The 24,031-nt window shown below is 39.8% G+C and overlaps 1 protein-coding gene across 1 annotated transcript; it reads right to left on the bottom strand.

Moving 5' to 3' along the window:
- Positions 1-14,068: 14,068 nt before the first annotated feature.
- LOC111960975 (uncharacterized) lies at positions 14,069-22,500 on the bottom strand. The gene is made up of 8 exons (XM_023983126.2): positions 22,372-22,500; positions 21,368-21,579; positions 21,097-21,262; positions 17,956-19,008; positions 17,722-17,787; positions 16,308-16,400; positions 14,760-15,655; positions 14,069-14,616 (listed from the first exon to the last, which is right to left on the bottom strand). The coding sequence occupies exons 2-8, from the start codon at positions 21,560-21,562 to the stop codon at positions 14,530-14,532; spliced, it is 2,556 nt and encodes an 851-aa protein (XP_023838894.2). The 5' UTR covers positions 21,563-21,579; positions 22,372-22,500; the 3' UTR covers positions 14,069-14,529.
- Positions 22,501-24,031: the final 1,531 nt, after the last annotated feature.

Below are 24,031 nucleotides of genomic sequence, written 5' to 3'. Positions count from 1 at the left end.
CATAACCAAGCGGGAAGGTGGTAATCATCAGTTGTGCGATATATAGGAGTTGTGTGCGTTCACATGCTTTCAACTCGTTGAGAAACGCTGATTGGCTAATGGCAAACAAGCTGCGTCAAACATCATTTAAAAGTAGAGCTATCATGCACATAAACAAATTGACTACATAAAAATATATTAATAGATTCGTTTTTATGAATACTGTTTTGTTGTTGCATGTAACTGCCGAAAATGCTATTATAGTAGCCCTGTCTAATAAAACTATCCTTACCATAGTAAACTTATAGTCAAATGAGTATGATATGTTACGTTTGGTATATATGGTTATGTAAGACTTTTTGGGCGACCAAATCAAATACAAATCAAATGCTATTTATTGTTCTTTTAATGTTCTTTTATTTTTTACTTTAGTTTATTTAGTAAATATTTTTCTTAACTCTCTTTTTTTCTTAAAAATGCATTGTTGGTTAAGGGCTTGTAAGTAAGCATTTCACGGTAAGGTGACAAATGTGACAAATAAAATGTTATTAGATTTTTCACGTGGCGAATACAACAGGTGTAGTAGACCTTACCGTGAAATGTTTACTTACAAGCCCTTAACTCTTATTTTTCTTAAAACTGCATTGTTGGTTAAGAAAATATTGACTACATTTATTTTAATTTTAAAGTAACACAATAAAATAACAATAACGAGGCGATATATACAGCGGGTACCGATACCGAGGCAATGTGCGGGGGTGACTATGCATAGATAATAAACAGCGAGTAGAAGCAGCGTAAAAAGAAAAAGGGGTGTCAATGCAAATAGTCTGGGTAGCCATTTGATTAGCTGTTCAGGAGTATTATGGCTTGGGAGTAGAAGCTTCTAAAGAGCCTTTTGGACCTAGACTTGGTGCTCCGGTACCGCTTGCCGTGCAGTAGCAGAGAGAACAGTCTATGACTAGGGGGGCTGGAGTCATTGGCAATTATTAGGGCCTTCTTCTGACACCGCCTGGTATACAGGTCCTGGATGGCAGGAAGCTTGGCCCCAGTGATGTACTGGTTCGTACGCACAACCCTCTGTAGCACCTAGCGGTCTGATGCCAAGCAGTTGGCATACCAGACTGTGATGCAACCAGTCAGGATGTTCTTGATGGTGCCGATGTAAAGCTTTTTGAGGATCTGAGGACCCATGCCAGATCTTTTCAGTCTCCTGAGGGGGAATAGGCGTTGTCGTGCCCTCTTCATGACTGTCTTGGTGTGTTTGGACCATGATAGTTTGTTGATGATGTGGACACCAAGTAACTTGAAGCTCTCGACCTTGCTCCACTACAGCCCCATCGATGAGAATGGGGGCGTGCTCGGCCCTCCTTTTCCTGTAGTCCATAGTCATCTCCTTTGTCTTGATCACGTTGAAGAGATTGTTGTCCTGGCGTCTCTGACCTCCTCCTTATAGGCTGTCTAATCGTTGTCGGTGATCAGGCCAACCACCGTTGTGTTGTCAGAAACCGGATGGTGTTCGTGTCGTGCTTGGCTACGCAGTCGTGGGTGAACAGGGAGTACAGGAGGGGACTAAGCACGTACTCCTGAGGGGCCCGTGTTGAGGATCAGCATGGCAGATGTGTTGTTGCCTACCCTTACCACCTGGGACGGCCCGTCAGGAAGTCCAGGATCCAGTTGCAGTGGGAGGTGTTTAGTCTCAGGGTCCTTAGCTTAGTGATGAGCTTTGAGGGCACTATGGTGGTGAACGCTGAGCTGTGGTCAGTGAACAGCATTTTCACATAGGTGTTCCTTTTTTTCAAGTGGGAAAGGGCAGTGTGGAGTGCAGTAGAGATTGCGTCATCTGTGGATCTGTTGAGGCGGTATGCAAATTGGAGTGGGTCTAGGGTTTCTGTGATGATGGCATTGATGTGATCCATGACCAGCCTTTCAAAGTGCAACAGGTTGGTAGTCATTTGGGCAGGTTACCTTGGTGTTCTTGGGCACAGGGACTATGGTGGTCTGCTTGAAACATGTAGGTATTACAGACTGGGTCAGGGACAGGTTGAAAATGTCAGTGATGGCATTTTTGGTCAACACATGCTCTGAGTACACATCCACGTAATATGAGTTATAGATCTGTCATTCTCATTGAAAGCAAGTCTAAGAAGAGGTAGATCTGTTTTAAGTGCGCTATTTCGATGCTTCCCGTTCATAATTTAAGTTTTATACACCAGCTTCAAAAAGCTGAAAATACAATATTTAGGGTTTTTTAAAAGATATTTCACAGTGGTTAGATGTTAAAATGAATCTCTACATTGCTTGTTTTGTCACAAACTGAAATTAGAAGAACTATTAGAATTTTAGCATCCAGGTAAAGGCGGAGCGATTTCTGCATATTGCATCTTTGAGGCAAAAAGTAAAGTAGGGTGGATGGGTGGGTAGGCATATACCGTGAAAGTCTCACAACTCATCACGGAAAACTTTAGCATTTGAACTAATTAGCAACTTTGCAACTACTTACTACTTTTTTGCTACTTAGCATGTCAGTGTAACAGTATAACTTTAGTACGTCCCCTCGCCCCGACCTCGGGCGCGAACCAGGGACCCTCTGCACACATCAACAACAGTCACCCACGAAGCATCGTTACCCATCGCTCCACAAAAGCCGCGGCCCTTGCAGAGCAAGGGGAACCACTACTTCTAGGTTTCAGAGCAAGTGACGTAACCGACTGAAAGGCTGCTAGCTCGCACCACCGCTAACTAGCTAGCCATTTCACATCCGCTACATCAGCTAACCCTTCCCCTAACCCGTAACCTTTTAACCTCTAGCCTAGCTAACGTTAGCCACCTAGCTACTGTTAGCATTAGCCACACCGGCCACCTAGCGAAGGTTAGCAACAACAAATCAGAATTCTTAACATATATGTTTTGTGAAACGTAACATATCATATGAATTGTAATTTGTAAGATATCATACGAAATGGATGACGGACCACAAATTAATAGATTACATACTAAACGTAACATATAATAATTGGAATGTTCCGGATTTATCTTTACTATGTTACGTCTACCCCTGAGTGCAGGTTGGTTATAGAGGTCCTTTTCCTTTGTCAACAACATCAGAGTTGAGCATGTTTATTTTATTTTTTATTTAACTAGGCATGTGATAGAAGTGGGTGCTTATGCCGCGTTCAAATGCTAGTCGGAACTAGAAAACACGTACATTTCCGAGTTGCTGATTCGTTGAAAGCAGCATATGTATAACTACAACCAGTTAGCAAATCGTAAATTTCAGCGTTTCCTAGTTCCGACTAGCATGTGAGAGGCATAAGCATCCACCAACCCATTAGCGATGATAAACGACTTTCCCAGTAATTACCAGTTGGAGAGCCGTTCAAATGGATTCATCCAATCATATGTTAAATACCAATTTACTTAGTTGTGACCGCAGCTTAATCCCACCTGGCAACAATAAACTCCTCCTTGTTTCATCGTGCTGGGATGTGGCTTCTACCAACCCCTGACAGCATGTTGAAAAGAGGGATGTCCACAGTAGCATCGAAATCCAGGTACAATGTAATGTAGTTTAAGGAAGTTCAATCAGAAAGGCTGGTCTGAATGCTTGCTTTAACTTAATACAGTTAGCACAATATAATTTACATTGTTTCCTATTCTATATGCATAGTGGGAATGTATATGTTAGAGGTTACAAACGTTATCATCAGCATAGTGGTGTCATAATACACACAAAAGCTAGAGGTGAAACAGGGAAATGGTTCCACCATTCATTTTTTCCATAGGGGATTTTAGAAACACTTAAAATAAGTGCTGTGTTTCGTGTAGGCTTACCCTGGCGTGTCGTTTTGATAACAATGGAAATCTCTCTCAGACAAGGTGACTTTTATGGCTATGACTCACGCTGTGGTACTCTATGGTGTCATATCTCTCCTCTCGCTTAATGTCATGCGGCATTCACGTGCTAGTTGGAACTAAGAAACTCTGACATTTTCGACATACAAACTGGTTGAACACGGCACGTATATACAGTACCAGTCAAAAGTTTGGACACACCTACTCATTCCATGGGTTCTCTTTATTTGTACTATTTTCTACATTGTAGAATAATAGTGAAAACATCAAAACTATGAAATAACACATATGGAATCATGTAGTAAACAAAACCATAAAAATAAAAAATAAAACATATATTTTATATTTGAGATTCTTCAAAGTAGCCACCCTTTGCCTTGATAACAAGCTTACCTATGTTATCTTACTTGCTGTGTTACAGCAAAAGTTACTGACAACTCATTCACATCGTCTCGTTCATTTACAGTACACTGAACAAAAATATAAAACGCAACAACTTCAAAGATGAGTTCAAATCAAATTTTATTTGTCACATGCACCGAATACAACAGGTGTAGACCTTACAGTGAAATACATTTGTAATGTAGTGAAGCCGTCTCTATAGCAAAGCAAAGGTCTCTCATAATCATGTGACACATCAATTGCTATGGAAATGCTGGGATGTGTTTTTCTATGAAAATTATGTTTAATGTAATGATGCAACTATGCTGGTGATACGATATAGATTACAATTATTATCCTGAATATTAAGGCTATACTCACACACATACACTCAGCCACGGAAATTGGCTGGGTTATTATTTATTCAGACATCACACATTATATAGTCTTACTCTTATCCAGAATTCACACACACTCTCACTAAATCACATCCAATATCACATCAACCTACTCAGATCTACTACACACATAATATCTTGACTTAATTTTCTAACATCTGTGGCATTGGCTCACAGGCAAGGGAATAAAAAAAATATATATAGCTAGAACCTGTTTCTTGAATTCTAAACATCAGACATTTGAAATATCATACGTCTAATGGCACTAACTTTACAAGCACTAATTATGCTAAATGTAGACTGAGAATAGTATCTAGTTATGGTAAGGGGTGAAATAAGTATAGCCAGTTATAATTGTAACGGCTTAGCACAAAATAAAAAAAGATCAGTCTTTACGTGGCTAAAAGGAATATAACATACTGTTTACAGGAAACTGAAGTTGCGTGGAAAAAGGAATGGGGTGGTGAAAATTGTCTGTCATGGACAAAGGAGCTCATAAGGTGTGATATTAATGAACAAAAATGTCGATCCGAATGTGCAAATCGTCAGGAATGATTCGCAAGGAAGCTGGATCCTTTAGAAAATTAAAGTGGATGAAAAACAGATTTGGCTCATTAATCTATATGGTCCAAATGAGGATGATCTATACTTCTTTGAAAATATTTATACCAATTTATTGAACTTACAGGCAACAAACAATCAAATCATTATGGTGGGAGACTATAACACAGTGTTAAGTACCATAATGAACCGTAAAGGAAATCACTGTACAAACTATCATCACCGTACCCTCAAGGAAATCACAAATATTATGGACACATTAGAAATAGGGGATATTCGGAAACTAAGAAACCCTTACTTACCTAATGAGCTACACATGGAGGAGACTTAATCAAGCTAGTCATCTTGACTAAGTTCTTGACTCTTTCGATTTTGCATCGAACGTTAAATTAGTATTGATAGGAGACAGAATGCAATTGGATCATCATCCAATTGGCCTTCACATAACTCTTACAGAATTTCCACGTGGACTGGGATATTGGAAATTTAATCAAAGTCTACTGGAGGACAAGTTGTTCTTAACTAAGACAAAATAACTTCTAACTGAATTTTTCCCAGTACAGTAGAGGTTCAGCAAATCCACTTATTGTTTGGGATACCTTTAAAATGTACCTTCAGGAGGTCAATACATTCAATATTCATCAATAATAAAAAAGCAGTTTCTGTCTAAAGAGACAAGACTAACAAGGGAAATACATTAACTAATAGTACAGGTAATGTAGATAGCAATAAAAATGATACTACAGGAGATACAAAATAAGTTAGAGGGGAAAAAAAGAACTGGAGGAACTTATCCGGCCGTGATTGGGAGTCCCATAGGGCGGTGCACAATTGGCCCAGCGTCTTCCGGGTTTGGCCGGGGTAGGCCATCATTGTAAAAAAAAAAATTGTTCTTAACTGACTTACCTAGTTAAATAAAAGGTTATATATATATATATATATATATATATATGTATTTTTTTTAAATAAGAATTATTATTCAAGAACGATCTAATGTAATCTATTACAAAAATAAAGTAAACTGGAAGGAATATGGATAAAAATTAACCACATTCTTCCTGAATCTCCAACACAGGAACACTACCGAAAATAATTTGCAGAAACTGGTTACTAAAGACTGAGTCATCTATGATTCTCTGAATTATATTTCAAAAGAGGAAGCTAAATATTTTAAGCAGTTTTATTTTCCATCTCATCCTCACCCTCTGAATGACAATTACTGTAAGGAATTGTTTTCAAATAATAAAACAAAAATGGAAAATTAACAAAATGTACAAGATCAGTGTGAAGGCCAAATTACAGAGGAAGAACTTTTTGAGGCTATTAAATCCTTTCAGTCTGGAAAAACCCCCAGAGCTTGATGGCATACCGGTACAGGTATATGAAGCCCATACAGTTGAAGTCAGAAGTTTACATACACTTAGGTTGGAGTCATTAAAATTGTTTTTCAACCACTCCACAAATTTCTTGTTAACAAACTATAGTTTTGGCAAGTCGGTTAGGACATCTACTTTGTGCATGACAAGTAATCTTTCCAACAATTGTTTACAGACAGATTATTTCACTGTATCACAATTCCAGTGGGTCGTCAGAAGTTTACATATACTAAGTTAACTGTGCCTTTAAACAGCTTGGAAAATTATGTCATGGCTTTAGAAGCTTCTGATAGGCTAATTTACATAATTTGAGTCAATTGGAGGTGTACCTGTGGATGTATTTCAAGGCCTACCTTCAAACTCAGTGCCTCTTTGCTTGACATCATGGGAAAATCAAAAGAAATCAGCCAAGACCTCAGAAAAAAAATTGTAGGCCTCCACAAGTCCGGTTCATTCTTTGTAACAATTTCCAAACGCCTGAAGGTACCACGTTCATCTGTACAAACAATAGTACGCAAGTATAAACACCATGGGACCAGGCAGCCGTCATACCGCTCAGGAAGGAGACGCGTTCTGTCTCCTAGAGATGAACGTACTTTGGTGCGAAAAGTGCAAATCAATCCCAGAACAACAGCAAAGGTCCTTGTGAAGATGCTGGAGGAAACAGGTACAAAAGTATCTATATCCACAGTAAAACAAGTCCTATATCGACATAACCTGAATGGCCGCTCAGCAAGGAAGAAGCCACTGCTCCAAAACCGCCATAAAAAAAACAGACTACGGTTTGCAACTGCACATGGGGACAAAGATCGTAAGTTTTGGAAAAATGTCCTCTGGTCTGATGAAAGAAAAATAGAACTGTTTGGCCATAATGACCATCGTTATGTTTGGAGGAAAAAGAGGGATGCTTGCAAGCCAAAGAACACCATCCCAACCGTGAAGCACGGGGTGGCAGCATCATGTTGTGGGGGTGCTTTGCTGCAGGAGGGACTGGTGCACTTCACAAAATAGATGGCATCATGAGGAAAGGAAAATTATGTGGATATATTGAAGCAACATCAGTCAGGAAGTTAAAGCTTGGTCGCAAATTGGTCTTCCAAATGGACAATGACCCCAAGCATACTTCCAAAGTTGTGGCAAAATGGCTTAAGGACAACAAAGTCAAGGTATTGGAGTGGCCATCACAAAGCCCTGACTTCAATCCCATAGAACATTTGTGGGCTGAACTGAAAAAGTGTGTGTGAGCAAGGAGGTGTACAAACCAGACTAAGTTACACCAGCTCTGTCAGGAGGAATGGGCCAAAATTCACCCAATTTATTGTGGGAAGCTTGTGGAAGGCTACCCGAAACATTTGACCCAAGTTAAACAATTTAAAGGCAATGCTACCAAAAACGAATTGAGTGTATGTAAAAATGATTCTCTCTACTATTACTGACATTTCACATTCTTAAAATAAAGTGGTGATCCTAACTGACCTAAAATAGGAAATTATTACTAGGATTAAATGTCAGGAATTGTGAAAAACTGAATTTAAATGTATTTGGCTAAGGTGTATGTAAACCTCCGACTTCAACTGTATATAAACTCAGCAAAAAAAAGCAACTTCCTCTCACTGTCAACTGGGTTTATTTTCAGCAAACTTAACATGTGTAAATATTTGTATGAACATAACAAGATTCAACAACTGAGACAAACTGAACAAGTTCCACAGACATGTGACTAACAGAAATGGAATAATGTGTCCCTGAACATAAGGTGGGGTCAAAATCAGAAGTAACAGTCAGTATCTGGTGTGGCCACCAGCTGCATTAAGTACTGCAGTGCATCTCCTCCTCATGTACTGCACCAGATTTTCCCGTTCTTGCTGTGAGATGTTACCCCACGCTTCCACCAAGGCACCTGCGAGTTCCCGGACATTTCTGGGAGGAATGGCCCTAGCCCTCACCCTCCGNGGGGGGTTCAAAATCAAAAGTAACAGTCAGTATCTGCTGTGGCCAGCAGCTGCATTAAGTACTGCAGTGCATCTCATGGACTGCACCAGATTTGCCAGTTATTGTTCTGAGATGTTACCCCACTCTTCCACCAAGGCACCTGCAAGTTCCCGGACATTTCTGGGGGGAATAGCCCTAGCCCTCACCCTCCGATCCAACAGGTCCCAGACGTGCTCAATGGGATTGAGATCCAGGCTCTTCGCTGGCCATGGCAGAACAATGACATTCCTGTCTTGCAGGAAATCACGCACAGAACGAGCAGTATGGCGGGTGGCATTGTCATGCTGGAGGGTCACGTCAGGATGAGCCTGCAGGAAGGGTACCACATGAGTGAGGACGATGTCTTCCCTGTAACACACAGCGTTGAGATAGCTTGTTGTCATTGCAGGCACAGTCCGATGATGCTGTGGCACACCGCCCCAGACCATGATGGACCCTCCACCTCCAAAATCGATTCCGCTCCAGAGTACAGGCCTCGGGGTAACGCTCATTTCTTCGCCGAAAAACCGTGACTCGTCAGTGAAGAGCACTTTTTGCCAGTCCTGTCTGTTCCTGCGATGGCGGGTTTGTGCCCATAGGCGACGTTGTTGCCGGTTATATCTGGTGAGGACCTGCCTTATAACAGGCCTACAAGCCCTCAGTCCAGCCTCTCTCAGCCTATTGCGGACAGTATGAGCACTGATGGAGGGATTGTGCGTTCCTGGTGTAACTCGGGCAGTTGTTGTTGCCATCCTGTACCTGTCCCACAGGTGTGATGTTCAGAAGTACCGATCCTGTGCAGGTGGTGTTACACGTGGTCTGCCACTGCAAGGATGATCAGCTGTCCGTCCTGTCTCCCTGTAGCGCTGTCTTAGGCGTCTCACAGTACAGACATTGCAATTTATTGCCCTGGCCACATCTGCAGTCCTCATGCCTGCCTAAGGCACGTTCACGTAGATGAGCAGGGACCCTGGGCATCTTTCCTTTGGTGTTTTTCAGAGTCAGTAGAAAGGCCTCTTTAATATCCTAAGTTTTCATAACTGTGACCTTAATTGCCTACCATCTGTAAGCTGTTAGTGTCTTAACGACTGTTCCACAGGTGCATGTTCATTAATTGTTTATGGTTTATTGAACAAGCATGGGAAACAGTGTTTAAACCCTTTACAATGAAGATCTGTGAAGTTATTTGGATTTTTACAAATTATCTTTGAAAGACAGGGTCCTGAAAAGGAACTTTTCTTTTTTTGCTGAGTTATATACACATATATACAAACACACACAAAGCTCTATTATTAGCTTGTTTTAACTATTCCTATAGAAATGGTAGTCTGTCAGGTACTCAGCAGGAAGGTCTGATTTCACTATTATTAAAGCAAGACCCAGGTGGCAAATATAAAGATCCAGTCCATCTAAAAACTGGAGGCCTCTTACACATCAATGTTGTGATGCAAAAATACTAGCGAAATGTATAGCACTCAGAATTTAAAAAAGGTTTTACCAGGTATTGTTCATGCTGATCAGGCAGTTTTTTTTACATTGACGATACATTGGAGATAATATACAACACCTACTAGAAATAATAGAACAACATGAAACATCTAAGAAGCCAGGCAAGGTATTTATAGCGGATTTTGAAAAGGCCTTTGATAAAGTAAGACTGGATTGTATTTATAAATGCCTGGATTTTTAAAATTCAGGCGAGTCTCTTATAAAATGGGTAAAAGTAGTGTATAGCAACCCTAGGTGTAAAATAGTAAATAGCAGCTACTTCTCAGAAAGTTTTGAATTGTCAAGAGGAGTTAAACTAGGGTGTCCGCTGTCACCATATTTATTCGTTATGGCCATTTAAAATGCTAGCTATTAAAATCAGAATTAAAAACAAGTCTTCATGTATGCCGATGACTCAAGTTTTATATTAAGTCCGCAAGCTAGATCCCTGCAATGACTCATTGAAGATCTAGATAAGTTTAAGTCCAGAAAAGTTAAGTGTACAACAAATTCAAATCATTTGAGCAAAAAAATATTTTGCTTTATCTGAGATGCTAAACCAGACAAGATAAAGCGTGCCTATCTATATAATAAATATGAACTGGGTGGGTTGAGATGATTAAATATAAAAGCACTAAACCACAATCTAAAAGCTTCACTTACACAAAAGTTTTACTTGAACCCTAAATAGTTCTCAAGTAGATTACTATGAAAAGCTCATCCATAGTTTAAAAAAGGCCTTTTGTGCAGATTGCCATGTCTCATTTTTGATTAATTGAAAATGCCATCCTTTTCAAAGTATCTCTCTTTTTCAAACAAGCATTGCAGAGCTGGTTACAATTTCACCCCCCTGAATAGATAGTTGTTCTCACAACAAATATTATGGCTGAACTCAATTGTTTTGGTTGATAAAATAACCTTTTCCATAAATACAGGTATTTTGTTTTTAAATTATATTGTAAATTGGAATGGTAGTGTAATGTCTTTCATGGAGTTTATCAGAATTATATGGGAAGGTCTGCTCAATCCAAGATTACAACCAATTGATTACAGCATTTCCCCCAAAAATTGAGGCGGCAGCGGGAGGAGGTAGGGAAATGGTCTGTCTGCTCAATAAATTCACCAAAACTGGCAGAGGAATACAAATATCATAAATAGGAAAATATACCAGTTTCATTTGAGGACCAGGATGTTGACAGCTGTGCCATACAGACAGCAAAATAGCTGGGAAGAGATTTTTGATGTACCGATTTTATGGTACGAGTTGATACATAAAACTACAAGATTCGAGACGTCGTGCTTTTCAGTTACAATTATTATATATAATTCTTGCCACCAACAAAACATTGAATATTTGGCGCATACAATCATCGCAGCACCGCAGATTTTGTTTGTGAGGATACAGAATCAATAGACCATTTGTTTTGGTATTGTCCTCAAGTAGCCTGTTTCTGGTCTCAGGAACGGCCGAAAAAGCATAACAATCTAAAATTGGCTCTAGAAATATCATTTTGGGAGATCTGGAGAGACCTGATCAGTCAATTACTAATACAATTAGTAAAAGTATTTATCTTCAACGCGCAATCTGTGGATTCTATTCGATTACATAGATTCAAATCGTATGTTAAACATCACAGCATAGTTGAAAGACATATGGCGCGTAGAAATCAGAAGAGGTTGACCAGCAGAAATAGGTGGGATGGGCTGAGGGAAGCCAAGGGTTGGGATGTGAAATTGGAGATAAGTGGGAGTAGAGTTGCTGGGCGGGGGATAGAATGACGGTCAAAGATTAACGTAAAAAAAAAAAAAAAAGGATGTTTGAATGACTGAGGGGCAATGTTGTTACATGTAATGCCTGGTTGCCTGAGGCTGATGCCACGCAGGTTTTGTACGTGTGTACACATGCATATACACACACTTGGATTCAAACCCACACACACACATGTAAATAAGGGGGGGGGGGGGGGGCGTTCAGATGGTTGAGGAGCAGCCTTCGGGGGAACTGTGGGGGATCTTGGAGGGCTGGAGGCCGGTGGCTGATAGGTCACTGGTTCGGGTCCCCGTTTTTGACCTTGAGCAGGGCGTTGACCCAGGCTGCTTCTGTGGGTCACTCTGGATGGGAGCCTGTTAGATGACTGAATGTAATGTAAAATGTTGAACGGCTTCACTGCAAGTAGATTATATGTTTTAATATTCAATTGTTTGTTTTAATTATATAATAAAAAGTAAAACAAAATGTTGTCTAGTGTCAAACTTTCTTTTGCAGGAAGTGCACAGAGATACATCCAAATCTTAAGGTAATTAATTAATGCTTATATCGATCTGACGACATTCATAGTTACTCATTGTCACATTCTTTAACAGTCTGCATGCAAAGCATAGGCCTAGTGGTTATATTATAGCTCATCGTAATATAACTGTCGGTGTGTTACATGAATAAATTCTTCAATACAACTTCAAATCACAACAATTATATTTCCATGTTGAGTGCAAAAGCCTAAAGCTAGCCGGATGGATAATTACACTTGAACTTGGATCTTCCGTTTCTACAGTTCCTGACACTCCATCGCCGGCAAGCATGGATCAGTATGGTATAGCAATCAGTAAAACATGTATCCTGAAGTCCGCAGACATAGCCATTCATATTTTACATTCTAATGTTAGCCTACATGCATTATTGTAGCCTACTTTGCAATAGCACTGCCATTTTATTAAAGGATTCTTCAGTGATGAAAGAAAAGTTTTCATCCATGCTTTGAGCTCAGTAGACCCGACTCATCAGTCTAGGTATTTCATTCATTCTCATAAACAAAACTGCACTGCAACGCAAACGCAGCGTTTCATTGGAAATGAATGTAATTCTGGGGTACCAAAATGCAATTACTGTCGATGTGTTCAACGCGTAATGGTTATATTCTCTTCCTAGTAGCAACTGGAATATATAAATTCTGATTTGTGGTTTTCAACTTATGGTTGCCTGTAGCCCATTAATGATAATTTCAGTTTGTGTGGTCATTCCAACAATTTTGTTCATGGTTACAGGTGGTTTCGAATGTCTAATTATTCATTTTGTTAGACAGTTTATCCTCTTGAGTCCGGGTTTTACTACGGATTCTTCTAATCATTGTACTTTTGGCCGATTATCAGGTTTAGTAGTTTGCAGGCCTTTGCCCTACCTTACTATATCGGGGCAAGTTATTTCAATTTATGCTCCTATGTGCCTCGCAAATAAAAGGCTACAACAGTGGCTACCAACAGGTCTATCGTGATCTCCAAGCATTTCTGTAAAAAACAACAACGATAAAGCCCAAGACTGTACAGTTTGGTTTAGAAACTCTGATAAAGCCTTGCGTTCCTATTTATTTTATGCGTTTCGCGCTGTTAGCGGTAGGTGCACTTGATTCAGCAGCCCTAGTGCCGGGAAGGAAAAGTGGCCTACAATTATGCATGTAGGCCAACATTATAATGTAATCAAGTTCACTATGCCTACAGACTTTAGGATACATGTACTTGTTATTACGCATATTCGACATCAAAATGCTCTCAGCCCTCAGATTCAGTTGTTTCACCCCGTATGTTCTCTCGATGCGTCTTATTCCTGTTTCCCTATGGTTTACAACTTCTCTTGGGCCTTTTGTCCCTTCCCACAACATATGTTTGGCTCATCTGGTTTTCCACGCTTCTTGTTACTACCTTAACAGGTTCTGCTGCACTATCATTATAGCTTGCAAAATGGTTTTGAAAGTTCAATATCTTTCTGAGAGAGGCATACATAGTTTAAAATCTTGAATTTAAGGGGATACGGGTAATTTTAGATAGTTGGTACATAACCTTTAAACAATAGATCTAGTAAATAAGGGAAATATCCCTTCTATGTGAAGGGTACAATTACATTTGTTAAACAGCTGTAAGTATGACCATTTACCACAACAGATGGTCTACAAAGTGGTGTAGACATGTTTTTTTCTACCAGTGTAAAAACAGATCTTGGAAGTATAGCATCAAATTACTTCCAGTCACCCCCAAAAAAATCTATTTCATACATACAAAAATCTATTCCCCCTATTATCCTGCGATTGCTACGATTTTTCCCCTAAACTTTAGATTTCCTCAATGGATGATTATGGTTAAACAGTTTCTAGTAGAGTAAAACTTGTTGGTGAAAAGAAAGCTTAAAAGGCTTTACAATTCTGAAAAGTAAAGTCTCAGCGCAAAACAAAATCTATACCTAAAACATAATCTAAATTCAAAAGGTTAAATTCTGGACTGTCGCCTCATTCATCTTAAATACAAAATGCTGGAATATAGAGCAAAAAATGTCAATCTTAGCCTCAGTGTCAAAATACATAGTCCAAATAGATATGGTGAGGACTGTATATCTTGTCAAGCTCTCCATTTGTGTAGAAGACCAAAACAATGTCACTGGTAGGAAGTAAAACTGAAGTGTGTCACTGCCTTGACTCACAGTGAGCCTATTTGACATCTCTTTCTGTTGTCCATTGAAGGTTTTCAATAACTTTTCAAGGAACTATCAGTCTGCTGACAGACATGATCTCGCGCAAAGATCGTAAGCAGTTGTTTGTGTACTTTTCCAATGTACCAGCCTCCTAGAGAGAGAAAAAGAGAGCGAGTGATAGATAAGTCAGCCAATTATCAACAACAGGTTGAGTTAGGAGTACAACTTAGCTATTTAGCGAATATTAAAATGTTACGTAATTATGTTACGAAATTTGCTAGAAAAAAAGCAAACCTGGCACAGTCGGGGCAGCATTGATGAAAGGTAATTGAACCCCATTGGCTCCTGGCTATACCATATGCTGTCACTGGTGATGACCATCTTCTTAGGATGGAGGTAGAAGGCGGTGGCATCTGATGGGATCTTGCTCAGATACTTCTCCAAGGAGGCGACTGGACAGAGGTGACTACCAGGGTTCTGGAACATGATTCCACAGCGATTCTGCCAGTTCTGCTCTTCTGCATCTTTATGGTTCTGTCTTTCCTCGTTGGAAGTCATCGTTGCATATTTTGCTCCGTTTTCATCGTGCTTTATTACAAACGACTGTGGCGTTAGCCGCCTATTGCCCTCCTTTCCTCTGGGGCCAAAGTGTAACTGGATATCAAACCACACTTTGTTCACTAGTCCTCTGGGTGTGTATGGGCTTAGCACAGTAGAGTTTTGAAGAATCTCAAGGTCTTGTGCTTTAATCACCTTGGGATGGGTAGTTTTGTCCCTGCCCTCTCGTCTGATTTTCTTTAGTACCCCAATAAATACATTATTAGAGGAGGTAAACTCACTGTCCTTCATCAAGCACCAGGCTCTGCTAAGGGGAGGGAGGTTAATGAATCTGTTCACGCCAGCCCGGATTCCGATATAGCTCGGGATACAATACTCCCCACCTTTACCCCTTCGAACAGAACAGTAAAAATCTCGCAAGAGCACATTCATTTCAGATTTTTCAATGGTTGAAAAATCCACTATCATCTGTTTCTCTGCCAGCCAGTCCTTGAAGCAGTTTATAGCCCACAAAGTTTGCTTGTTGGTTGCTTGTACAATGCTGCTCTTTTCTAGTTGATCTAATACTTCAGTGTCTACCTCTGCATGTCTTGACACCGTGGGCCTATCCGTATCCATGTTCAGACACTCTTCTATGAACAGATCAAATTAATAAAATGTTATGTTCGCAAATTCATCCATGGGATAACTCTGACAATGTTTTGTTAAGGCATCAGCATGCTTCAGTTCGGCTGGTGGCTAGGCGAACCGAACTAGAGTGCTCGCATACTCCCTTAAAATGACCTTTGCTTGAAAAACGAGAAAACACGGCAACAGTACTGTTTGTCCATTTTGAGACGCCGTAGCCAGTATACGCTTCCTCAAAACAGTCAGAATGAATCTAAAATAACTCAAGAAACCTCCTTCATTTTGATGTTTTTGCAGAGATCTTAGTCTCACAATTTTACATCTAACTAAGACGTTTGGTGCAGTATTTCTTAATGAAAAGATTTGCATCAAAACGAGTCGTTTCTCGGTGAATGACTAAAAAAATACTTTATTGAAGAATCCCTATTGTTGACCAATCACCGAAGGGGCGTAGACTTCAGCTACGAACTGCGGCTTGCCTTAAGGAAAAAAAAAAGCCCCCGAACAGCTGAAAAAACCCTCACCGAAGTCCAAAACAAACAAAAATGTCACAAACTCTTCCGAACTGTTTTGGCTGGGAAGCATGCGGACGCCTTTACAATGTTGCAGAACGTAAATAATGCACACAGTGATACCTTTTAGAGTGAAATCAATTACCTTTGTGTTTTTCTAGCTGATCTAATACTTCAGTGTCTACCTCTGCATGTCTTGACACCGTGGGCCTATCCGTATCCATGTTCAGCCACTCTTCTACAAACAGATCAAATAAATCAAATGTTATGTTTGCAAATTCATCTATTGGGTAGCCGTTACAATGTTAGTTACAATGTTACAGAATGTAAATAATGCAGTGATACCAAATATACTTTTAACTAACCCAAGAGTCTTCATCTGCGTTGGTTACAATGAGAGTAAATTAAGCACAGTGGGCAGAACAAGCAAGGAGATGGGCAGAGCCAAGCACGAGCTAGCAAGATATTATTGGTGCGTTTTGTCATGTATTTGCATAAAACGTTCTTTTTTTTCTTTGGCAAAGCATCAAGTCTACAACATTTAGTGCAGGGGAGAGTGGGGTAAGTTGAGCCAAATCGATCATATGAGCCACCCTTGTTTCTAGGAAACCATACCAAAAAAACTAAATTGTCATCCATTCATGGAGTCTGTCAGACAGCATCCCCTGAAAAATCTGAATAGAGAAAATATTTTAATCGAAATTAAAGGTTTAAAAAATAAGTGTGCACTGCCCTTTACTAGTCATACATTAGCAGAGTGATATAGCCGTCTGCAGCGAGTGCAAAAAAAATTCTGCGCTCAAGATACTGCATATTCTTCTTACCATATTGGTGGTGAGTGCTTCAAACGGATGCTTCAAATTTATACCACCAGTGAGTGACGTATCTGGTATATTTTGTCTGTGGTGATACTTTTTAAGAGTGAAAGTGATGAAGTAGCCTTGAGGTTATTCCATATTAACTTAAATCACCTTTTTGTATTGAAATCAAACTTTCTATACATGCTCATAGTAGAAATGATGAGGATGTGAATATTGGACCTGAATGACCAACCACAGTGGATAGAGGTGCTCAGTTTGCCCATTTTGGACCCCCCAGTCTATCATGAAATACCCATATCTCTGTCACTAATAAAGATAATACGTTTGTTTTTAATATCATTTGAAAGCTTAAAAACAGGACCGTGAAACTATTTAATATTGTTGTAAATGAAAATGTCAATTTTATAATCTACATGTCAAAGCTATTTAGCAAATTATTGATACAATCCTTATTTTATGTTTCAGCTCCAGTTATAGTATTAATTGAATAATCCACTCAAAAATGCTTAGGTGTTTTTTTTCTTCATTGGTGCACTGTTGATACAGTTCCAAAATGTTTTGCATGTCAGCAATCAAGTTGTCAAGATATAGCAAAGTGTGTTGTGCCACATCATCATGATGCGTTTTGCAACATATGATGCATTTTACATCACCATGACAATGTGGCACAATACAAAAATGTAGATTTTGATTGTACAGAACCGTAAGCCCAAATAAATTAAAATATATCCGTTATACCTGTGGTTTTTATTCTCTTTTGTGCTTGAGTGGTTGCACTGTCTTCAGCTTCAATTAGATCTCCATCTGTGTGATAAATGGCACACGGGTGAGAACAGCTAATATACAATGTGACATTTTTTTTCTTCCTTTTCTATCCAGGACTAAAAAGCACTTTCATTAGAGATTCCCAATCGAGCATGCTTTTTAGGCCCGGATTACTCTGTGTCAGGGAAACCGGCTCCTAATGCTTACCTCTCCACATTTTTCTTTTTGACCTTTGCATTTCTTGGTCCTGGGGCTCAGAGGAGTCAGAGGTTTCATCCATTGGTGTAGGGGTTCCCACTGGATTGTTTTGTGTGGAGGGTTTGCCTGGCTGTATTGGTGAGGGGATTTTGGGCTGTATTGGTCTGGGGATTTTGGGCTGTATTGGTCTGGGGATTTTGGGCTGTATTGGTGTGGGGGTTCCGTTCATGCAGATGGATGTGGGGATTCCGTTGAGGCAGATGTATGTGGGGATTCCATCTAGCTTGGTTGGTGTGGAGGGTTTGCCTGGGTCTGTTGATGTGGGGAGTCCGTCTAGCTCGGCTGGTGCAGGGGTTCCCACTGAATTCATTGGTGAAGGGGTTCCCAATGTTTTGGTTGACGTGGAGTGTTTGCCTGGTTCTGTTAGTGTGGTGATTTTGTTCAGGCTGATGGATGTGGGAATTCCGTCTGGCATAGTTGGTGCAGGAGTTCCTGATGGATCAATTGCTGTAGGAGTTCCCACTAGATTGGTTGGTGTAGGGATTCCCACTGGATTGGCTGGTGTGGAGGGTTTGCCTGGCTCTGTTGGTGTGGGGATTAGGTTCAGTTGTAAAGATATGGGGATTCCGTCTCGCTTGGTTGGTGCCGGGAATACGACTGGATTGATAGTTGTAGGGGTTCCCACTGGATTGATAGTTGTAGGGGTTCCCACTGGATTGATAGTTGTAGGGGTTCCCACTGGATTGATAGTTGTAGGGGTTCCCACTGGATTGATAGTTGTAGGGGTTCCCACTGGATTGATAGTTGTAGGGGTTCCCARTGGATTGATAGTTGTAGGGGTTCCCATTGGATTGATTAGTGTGTTGGGTATGCCTGTTTCTGTTGGTGTGGGTATTACGTTCAGTTGGATGGAGATGGGTATTCTGTGTAGCTCTGTCGATGCAGAGGTTCCCACTGGATCGACTGTTGTAGGTGCTCCCTCTGCCTCAGCTGGTGCGGGGGTCCCGTCTGGCTCTGGAGACACTGGGGAGCACTGACATTGGGACTCGGTGCCGAGTGTGACTGCATTATAAAGAATGATAGTTATTCAAATAATCACTACAATGAGCATCAGAAGCTTTTATTTCCATGTCAAATAAAGAAACATGAGGTACACTACCGAGAAACCCAAAGCTCATCTTCAAGCTTAACTACAGTGAGCTGGTTACAAAGACTAAACAAAACATAGAGATCTGGAGAATACTGACTATACATGGGGTTCATTAATGCCATAAAAAATGGTTTCTCTTCCCAGGTTCCTTTAATCTTTTCTTACCTCTAATTTTTTTTTAATTTTAAACATTGGACTCCACATTCATGTAATTTGCCTGGGGTAACAAACCCCATCGTATTTGTAAAGCTCACTTACAAAAGCCCAAGGAAAATGTCGGCCTAGGCCTACCAATCTTTAAAACATTAATACTGGGCTGATAAATTGGGCACTAATGCCCCCCTGTGGCTAAATATTGAAGTCAAAACCGCAACAAAATCCTCTTCCAGCCATGCATTTTTTTTTTAAATATTTTTTTTATTTAACTAGGCAAGTCAGTTAAGAACAAATTCTTATTTAAAACGCCGGCCTACCCCATCCAAACACCTCCCTTAACCCGGACGACGCTGGGCCAATTGTGCGCCGCACTATGGTACTCCCGATCACGGCCAGTTGTGATACAGCCCGGGATTGAACCAAGAATCGAACCAGGGGCTGTAGTGACGCCTCTAGCACTAAGATGAAGTGCCTTAGACCGCTGCGCCACTTGGGAGCAACGCAGAGTGCCTAAACAAACCGACAGGCAATACCTTTCTTTTGAGAAATGTGTTTATAGTGCCTAATACCTCTGTATACACATCAATATGTTTTAATTATTATTTTGTTCCATCCAGGTCTGATAAGGTATTTGTTGAGTGGGGGGGAGAAGGGAGTGGTCACATTAGAACATATAGATAAGCAATTTGCATCATTCAACCAGTTACAGAACACATTTGAACTCTCCCATTTCTTATGCTATTTAAACGTAAGACACGAAGGGAAGATTAAACATTTTGAAACTCCCCTCCCTGTACAACATTTATTTTATTCCCCGCTAAAGTTCCCTCCCAAATCAAAACACCTCATCTCACAGTCTGTCTCCTTTTTTCCTCTAACTATACGGAGGCCTCTACTAGTCACCCCAAGGAGACCTAGGGTAGCTAAAGAGTTAAATATTGAGATCTCAAACGATATCTGGGGAGAAGCCCTGTCTAGAATTTCACTCTTGTTCCATCAATGACAGATATCAATTGATACAAAGTAATGCATACTTTACAAAACCAAACTACATAGAATTTACCCCCAGGTCTTCCCACTGTGTGACAGATGTAAAGCCTCAGAGGGTTCATGACTTTTGTGGTATTCAAAAAGTATATGAGAGGGCCATTGAACCTGACCCAGAACCTGCTCTCTTCGGCGGCTCAGAGACTGTTTTAAAATCATCCCTATGGAGGAACAACAGGCTCTGATGTTTGGTATGGTGGCTGCCCCCCTCAAAAAAATTCACAGAACGCAAGTCACCCTTGCTTCCGGAGATGGATATCAAAAATTATTAACACCATAAACATGGGAAATATTTGTTTTTCCAAGACTATTCCTCCAACAGACTTCCCAATAAACGTATGTAAATTGTAAAGTATTTTGTATGTAATGTTTTTTTCGTTATGTGTCAGATCCCAGTAAGACTAGCTGTCGCCATTGGCGTTGGCTAATGGGGGGGATCCTAATAAATCAAACCAAAACTTAGTTTCCGTTTCTGGATAGAGATTATGAACGGTTATTGTTGTTGTAACTGTCAGATTGTCGTCACTTAAAAGAAAATATTCACAGATTTCTAACGTTATATCGTCATATTGCATAGCTCAGATACACATGAAAACATGAAATGACCCTGGGAATTGATAAAACGTCACTCAAAGATGCACAAATACAATATGACATTCAAAATGGGTGAATCTTTCCTTGATGCAATATTCTACTTTATGTCTGGCAGCTGAGTTTGAGTAATAAATTGTAAAAGAAAATCCTTCTAAAAGAAAATATTTAAAAAAGGAAAAACATGGAACACGAGGTACACTTACCATTCAGAAGACCTAAATAAATGTTTCTCAATGTTTCAATAGAGCCCGTTTCTTTTATGACTTGGGGGTGAGGGCAAAAGGAATCCATATCGATATGTTTTGTTCCCTGTCTCCTTTTTCCAAGCAGGAGAAGGGGAACAAATCCTAGAGTGTGTAATTTGTAGAGCTGAAACACAGAATCAGACATTCAGATTTAAAGTAGTAGCTAGCCTAGACTTAGAAAAATATTATTATTGTTTAACATTGTTACATGGGGAGGGGGAACACTTACCAATACTTTTGTGGAAGTCAATATCTGAGAGCTATTATTATAATGGGCGCAATCGTTGTGTCCCCATTCGTAATCATACTTCTTCATTGCTTGTAACAACTTCTTCTCTTTTGGATGGTTAAAGAAACAACTGTTGCAGGTCTTACTAAACACAGTGGTTTGTGTCTGACACTGTATACACAGTGATCCTGACATTTCATCCCTTTTAAAATCTGAAGAGAGAAATGATAAGCAGTTTAGTCATGCCAACTACCACAATTAGCTAGATAGTTAGCCATCTAGCTAACAAGCCAGGTAAATACTGTAAAAGGTAACACAGTAACTGGGCAGGGGGTTCTAACTTCAGTCCAGGGTAACGTCAGCTAACTAGCAAATATAAAACTACAAATTAGATAGCAAGTCTGCAAGCTATTTGGTAGCTGGGCAGAGCACTGACATCCAACTGAACCAGGGTACACATCACATAGGTCCTAGGATAGGATATCCTAATAAATGGCAATGGAAAAAAATTCTAACAAACGAAAAATGAAGAAGACTGTTAGCAGCCAGCAACATTTGGGGTGTATTCAGCAGTCATAACTGAAAAAAACGTTTTGCAACGGGAAACGTTTTGCAACAAAAACTAGAGTTTCTATTGGACGAATTCAGGTAGGCCCCTCCCGTTTGGTTCCTAGTGAAAACATCCCATGCTTTTGTAGCATAGCAACAAGGTCTTTGTTTTGAACAGTTCTAGGTCTAGCAAACGCGCTCTCCAGTGGGCAGATTAATAATAAAAAAGAATATTCGTTTTTTTAAATTGTTATTTTTAAGCGAGATGTTGTACACGTTTCATAGTAGTACACATACGACCGTGCAATATGATGAATATAGTCACAGGTAAATGGGTGACCCGACGCCATTTTCCTGTGACTATATTATTGATATAGCACGGCCTGTCTTAACGTTACTGCTCTTCTAAAACCTTTAGAACATGTATAAAACGCAACATAATCAATATTTCTTACCGTTTCGAAATGAACATAGAGCTAGTTACTAGCTCAGAGATCTCGGAGTTGACTTTGCCCCTTTACTGTTCTTGCTGAAATGATTCGAATTTTCTAAACGTTTACTGCGTGCTGCTGCTGCTGCTGGTAGTAATAAAACAATGACTTCCGGTTTTGTGCCTTCAAAATAAAAGCGCTGCTTTGAATAAAAGTTAAAATTATATTTTAATTAGTGACCGCTGTCTGAAATTGTTCAAATTCAATACGTTTTCTTCATTGGCCATTTTAACAAGCTACTGCTACAGTGTTACACTGTCAGTGAGCACGGTTACATACAAACCATAATATGTGCATGTGACTGTGGATAGTCAGATTAATATAGGGTAATATAGAGTAATATGGGGTAACTAGCCCCCCGAAAGAGCAATGTCCAATTGCTGACACAAAAAAGCACATTTTGGTAAAAAATAATAATAATTGGCATGTGGATGATGGTAATGTTTAGGCAAACAAACTATGAAGGGAAATAAGTAGCTANTCTATTTTATATATTTTTTTTAATTAACTCTTAAAAGCAAAAGTATAGGTATCTTATTTTAAATAAATAAATAAAATAATGAAACAAAATGGAATAGCACATCTCACTATTACAGTGGTGATTTTAGCATGTAAATGTCGGTGGGGCAAAATCCCCTTTTTTTGATGCATGGCAGCAAAGCCACTAAACAACACAAGACAATATATGAATTGCACTATAACAGTGACAAACGGTGCCCAAACACTGCTAGGGCCTACATAAAACTGCCCCAACAGCAGAGCTTTCTTTTCAGCACCATGGAATGAATCCTTACCATTGCTAGGTATAGCTGATATGGCTGACTTGCTTAAACAAATGTGGTTTCTACGGACAATTGAGATGTACCAACTATGGCATAACGGGACAACGAGTGGATAAGAGGCCATCTGTAATTTAGATTAAAACATTAATGAGCGAGCTAGGACCGGCTTAGTCAATATAACTATTTTTTCAGCACTTTTGAAATGTACAGTGACAGAATTCAGAACATGGACCGTTCTTACAGTGTTCTCCCAGAACACCAAGTCAGAACCATAGGATTAATAAAGGGGCCATACAAGCAAACAATGAAAGCTCTTACAATATTTGATGATTACATTTCTCTAAAACAGGCTAGAGGCTACATGTGCTCCACCAAATCAGAACAGTAGGCTAAGGTATGAGGGGGAAAGGGACCAACTTATTAGGGTGAGAAACATGGGCTACTAACAGCTTACTACACAAGATACACTTAGTATTACTTTTTTAGCTACAGTATACACTACCGGTCAAAAGTTATAGACCACCTACTCATTCAAGTATTTTTCTTTATTTTTACTATTTTCTAATAGTGAAGACATCAAAACTATGAAATAACACATATGGAATCACGTTGGCACCAAAAAAGTGTTAAACAAATCAAAATATATTTTATATTTGAGATTCTTCAAATAGCCTTTGCCGTGATGACAGCTTTGCACACTCTTGGCATTCCCTCAACCAGCTTCACCTGGAATGCTTTTCCAAAAGTCTTGAAGGAGTTCCCACATATGCTGAGCACTTGCTGGCTGCTTTTCCTTCACTGGATTGACATCATGGCCAATGTATTCAACCTTCTCTGGCACA

The sequence above is a fragment of the Salvelinus sp. IW2-2015 genome, linkage group LG1 (genome assembly GCF_002910315.2).
Source record: "Salvelinus sp. IW2-2015 linkage group LG1, ASM291031v2, whole genome shotgun sequence".
NCBI classification, from domain to species: domain Eukaryota; kingdom Metazoa; phylum Chordata; class Actinopteri; order Salmoniformes; family Salmonidae; genus Salvelinus; species Salvelinus sp. IW2-2015.
The sequence above is the reverse complement of the archived record's forward strand: the minus strand, read 5'-3'. Positions and strand labels throughout refer to the sequence as shown.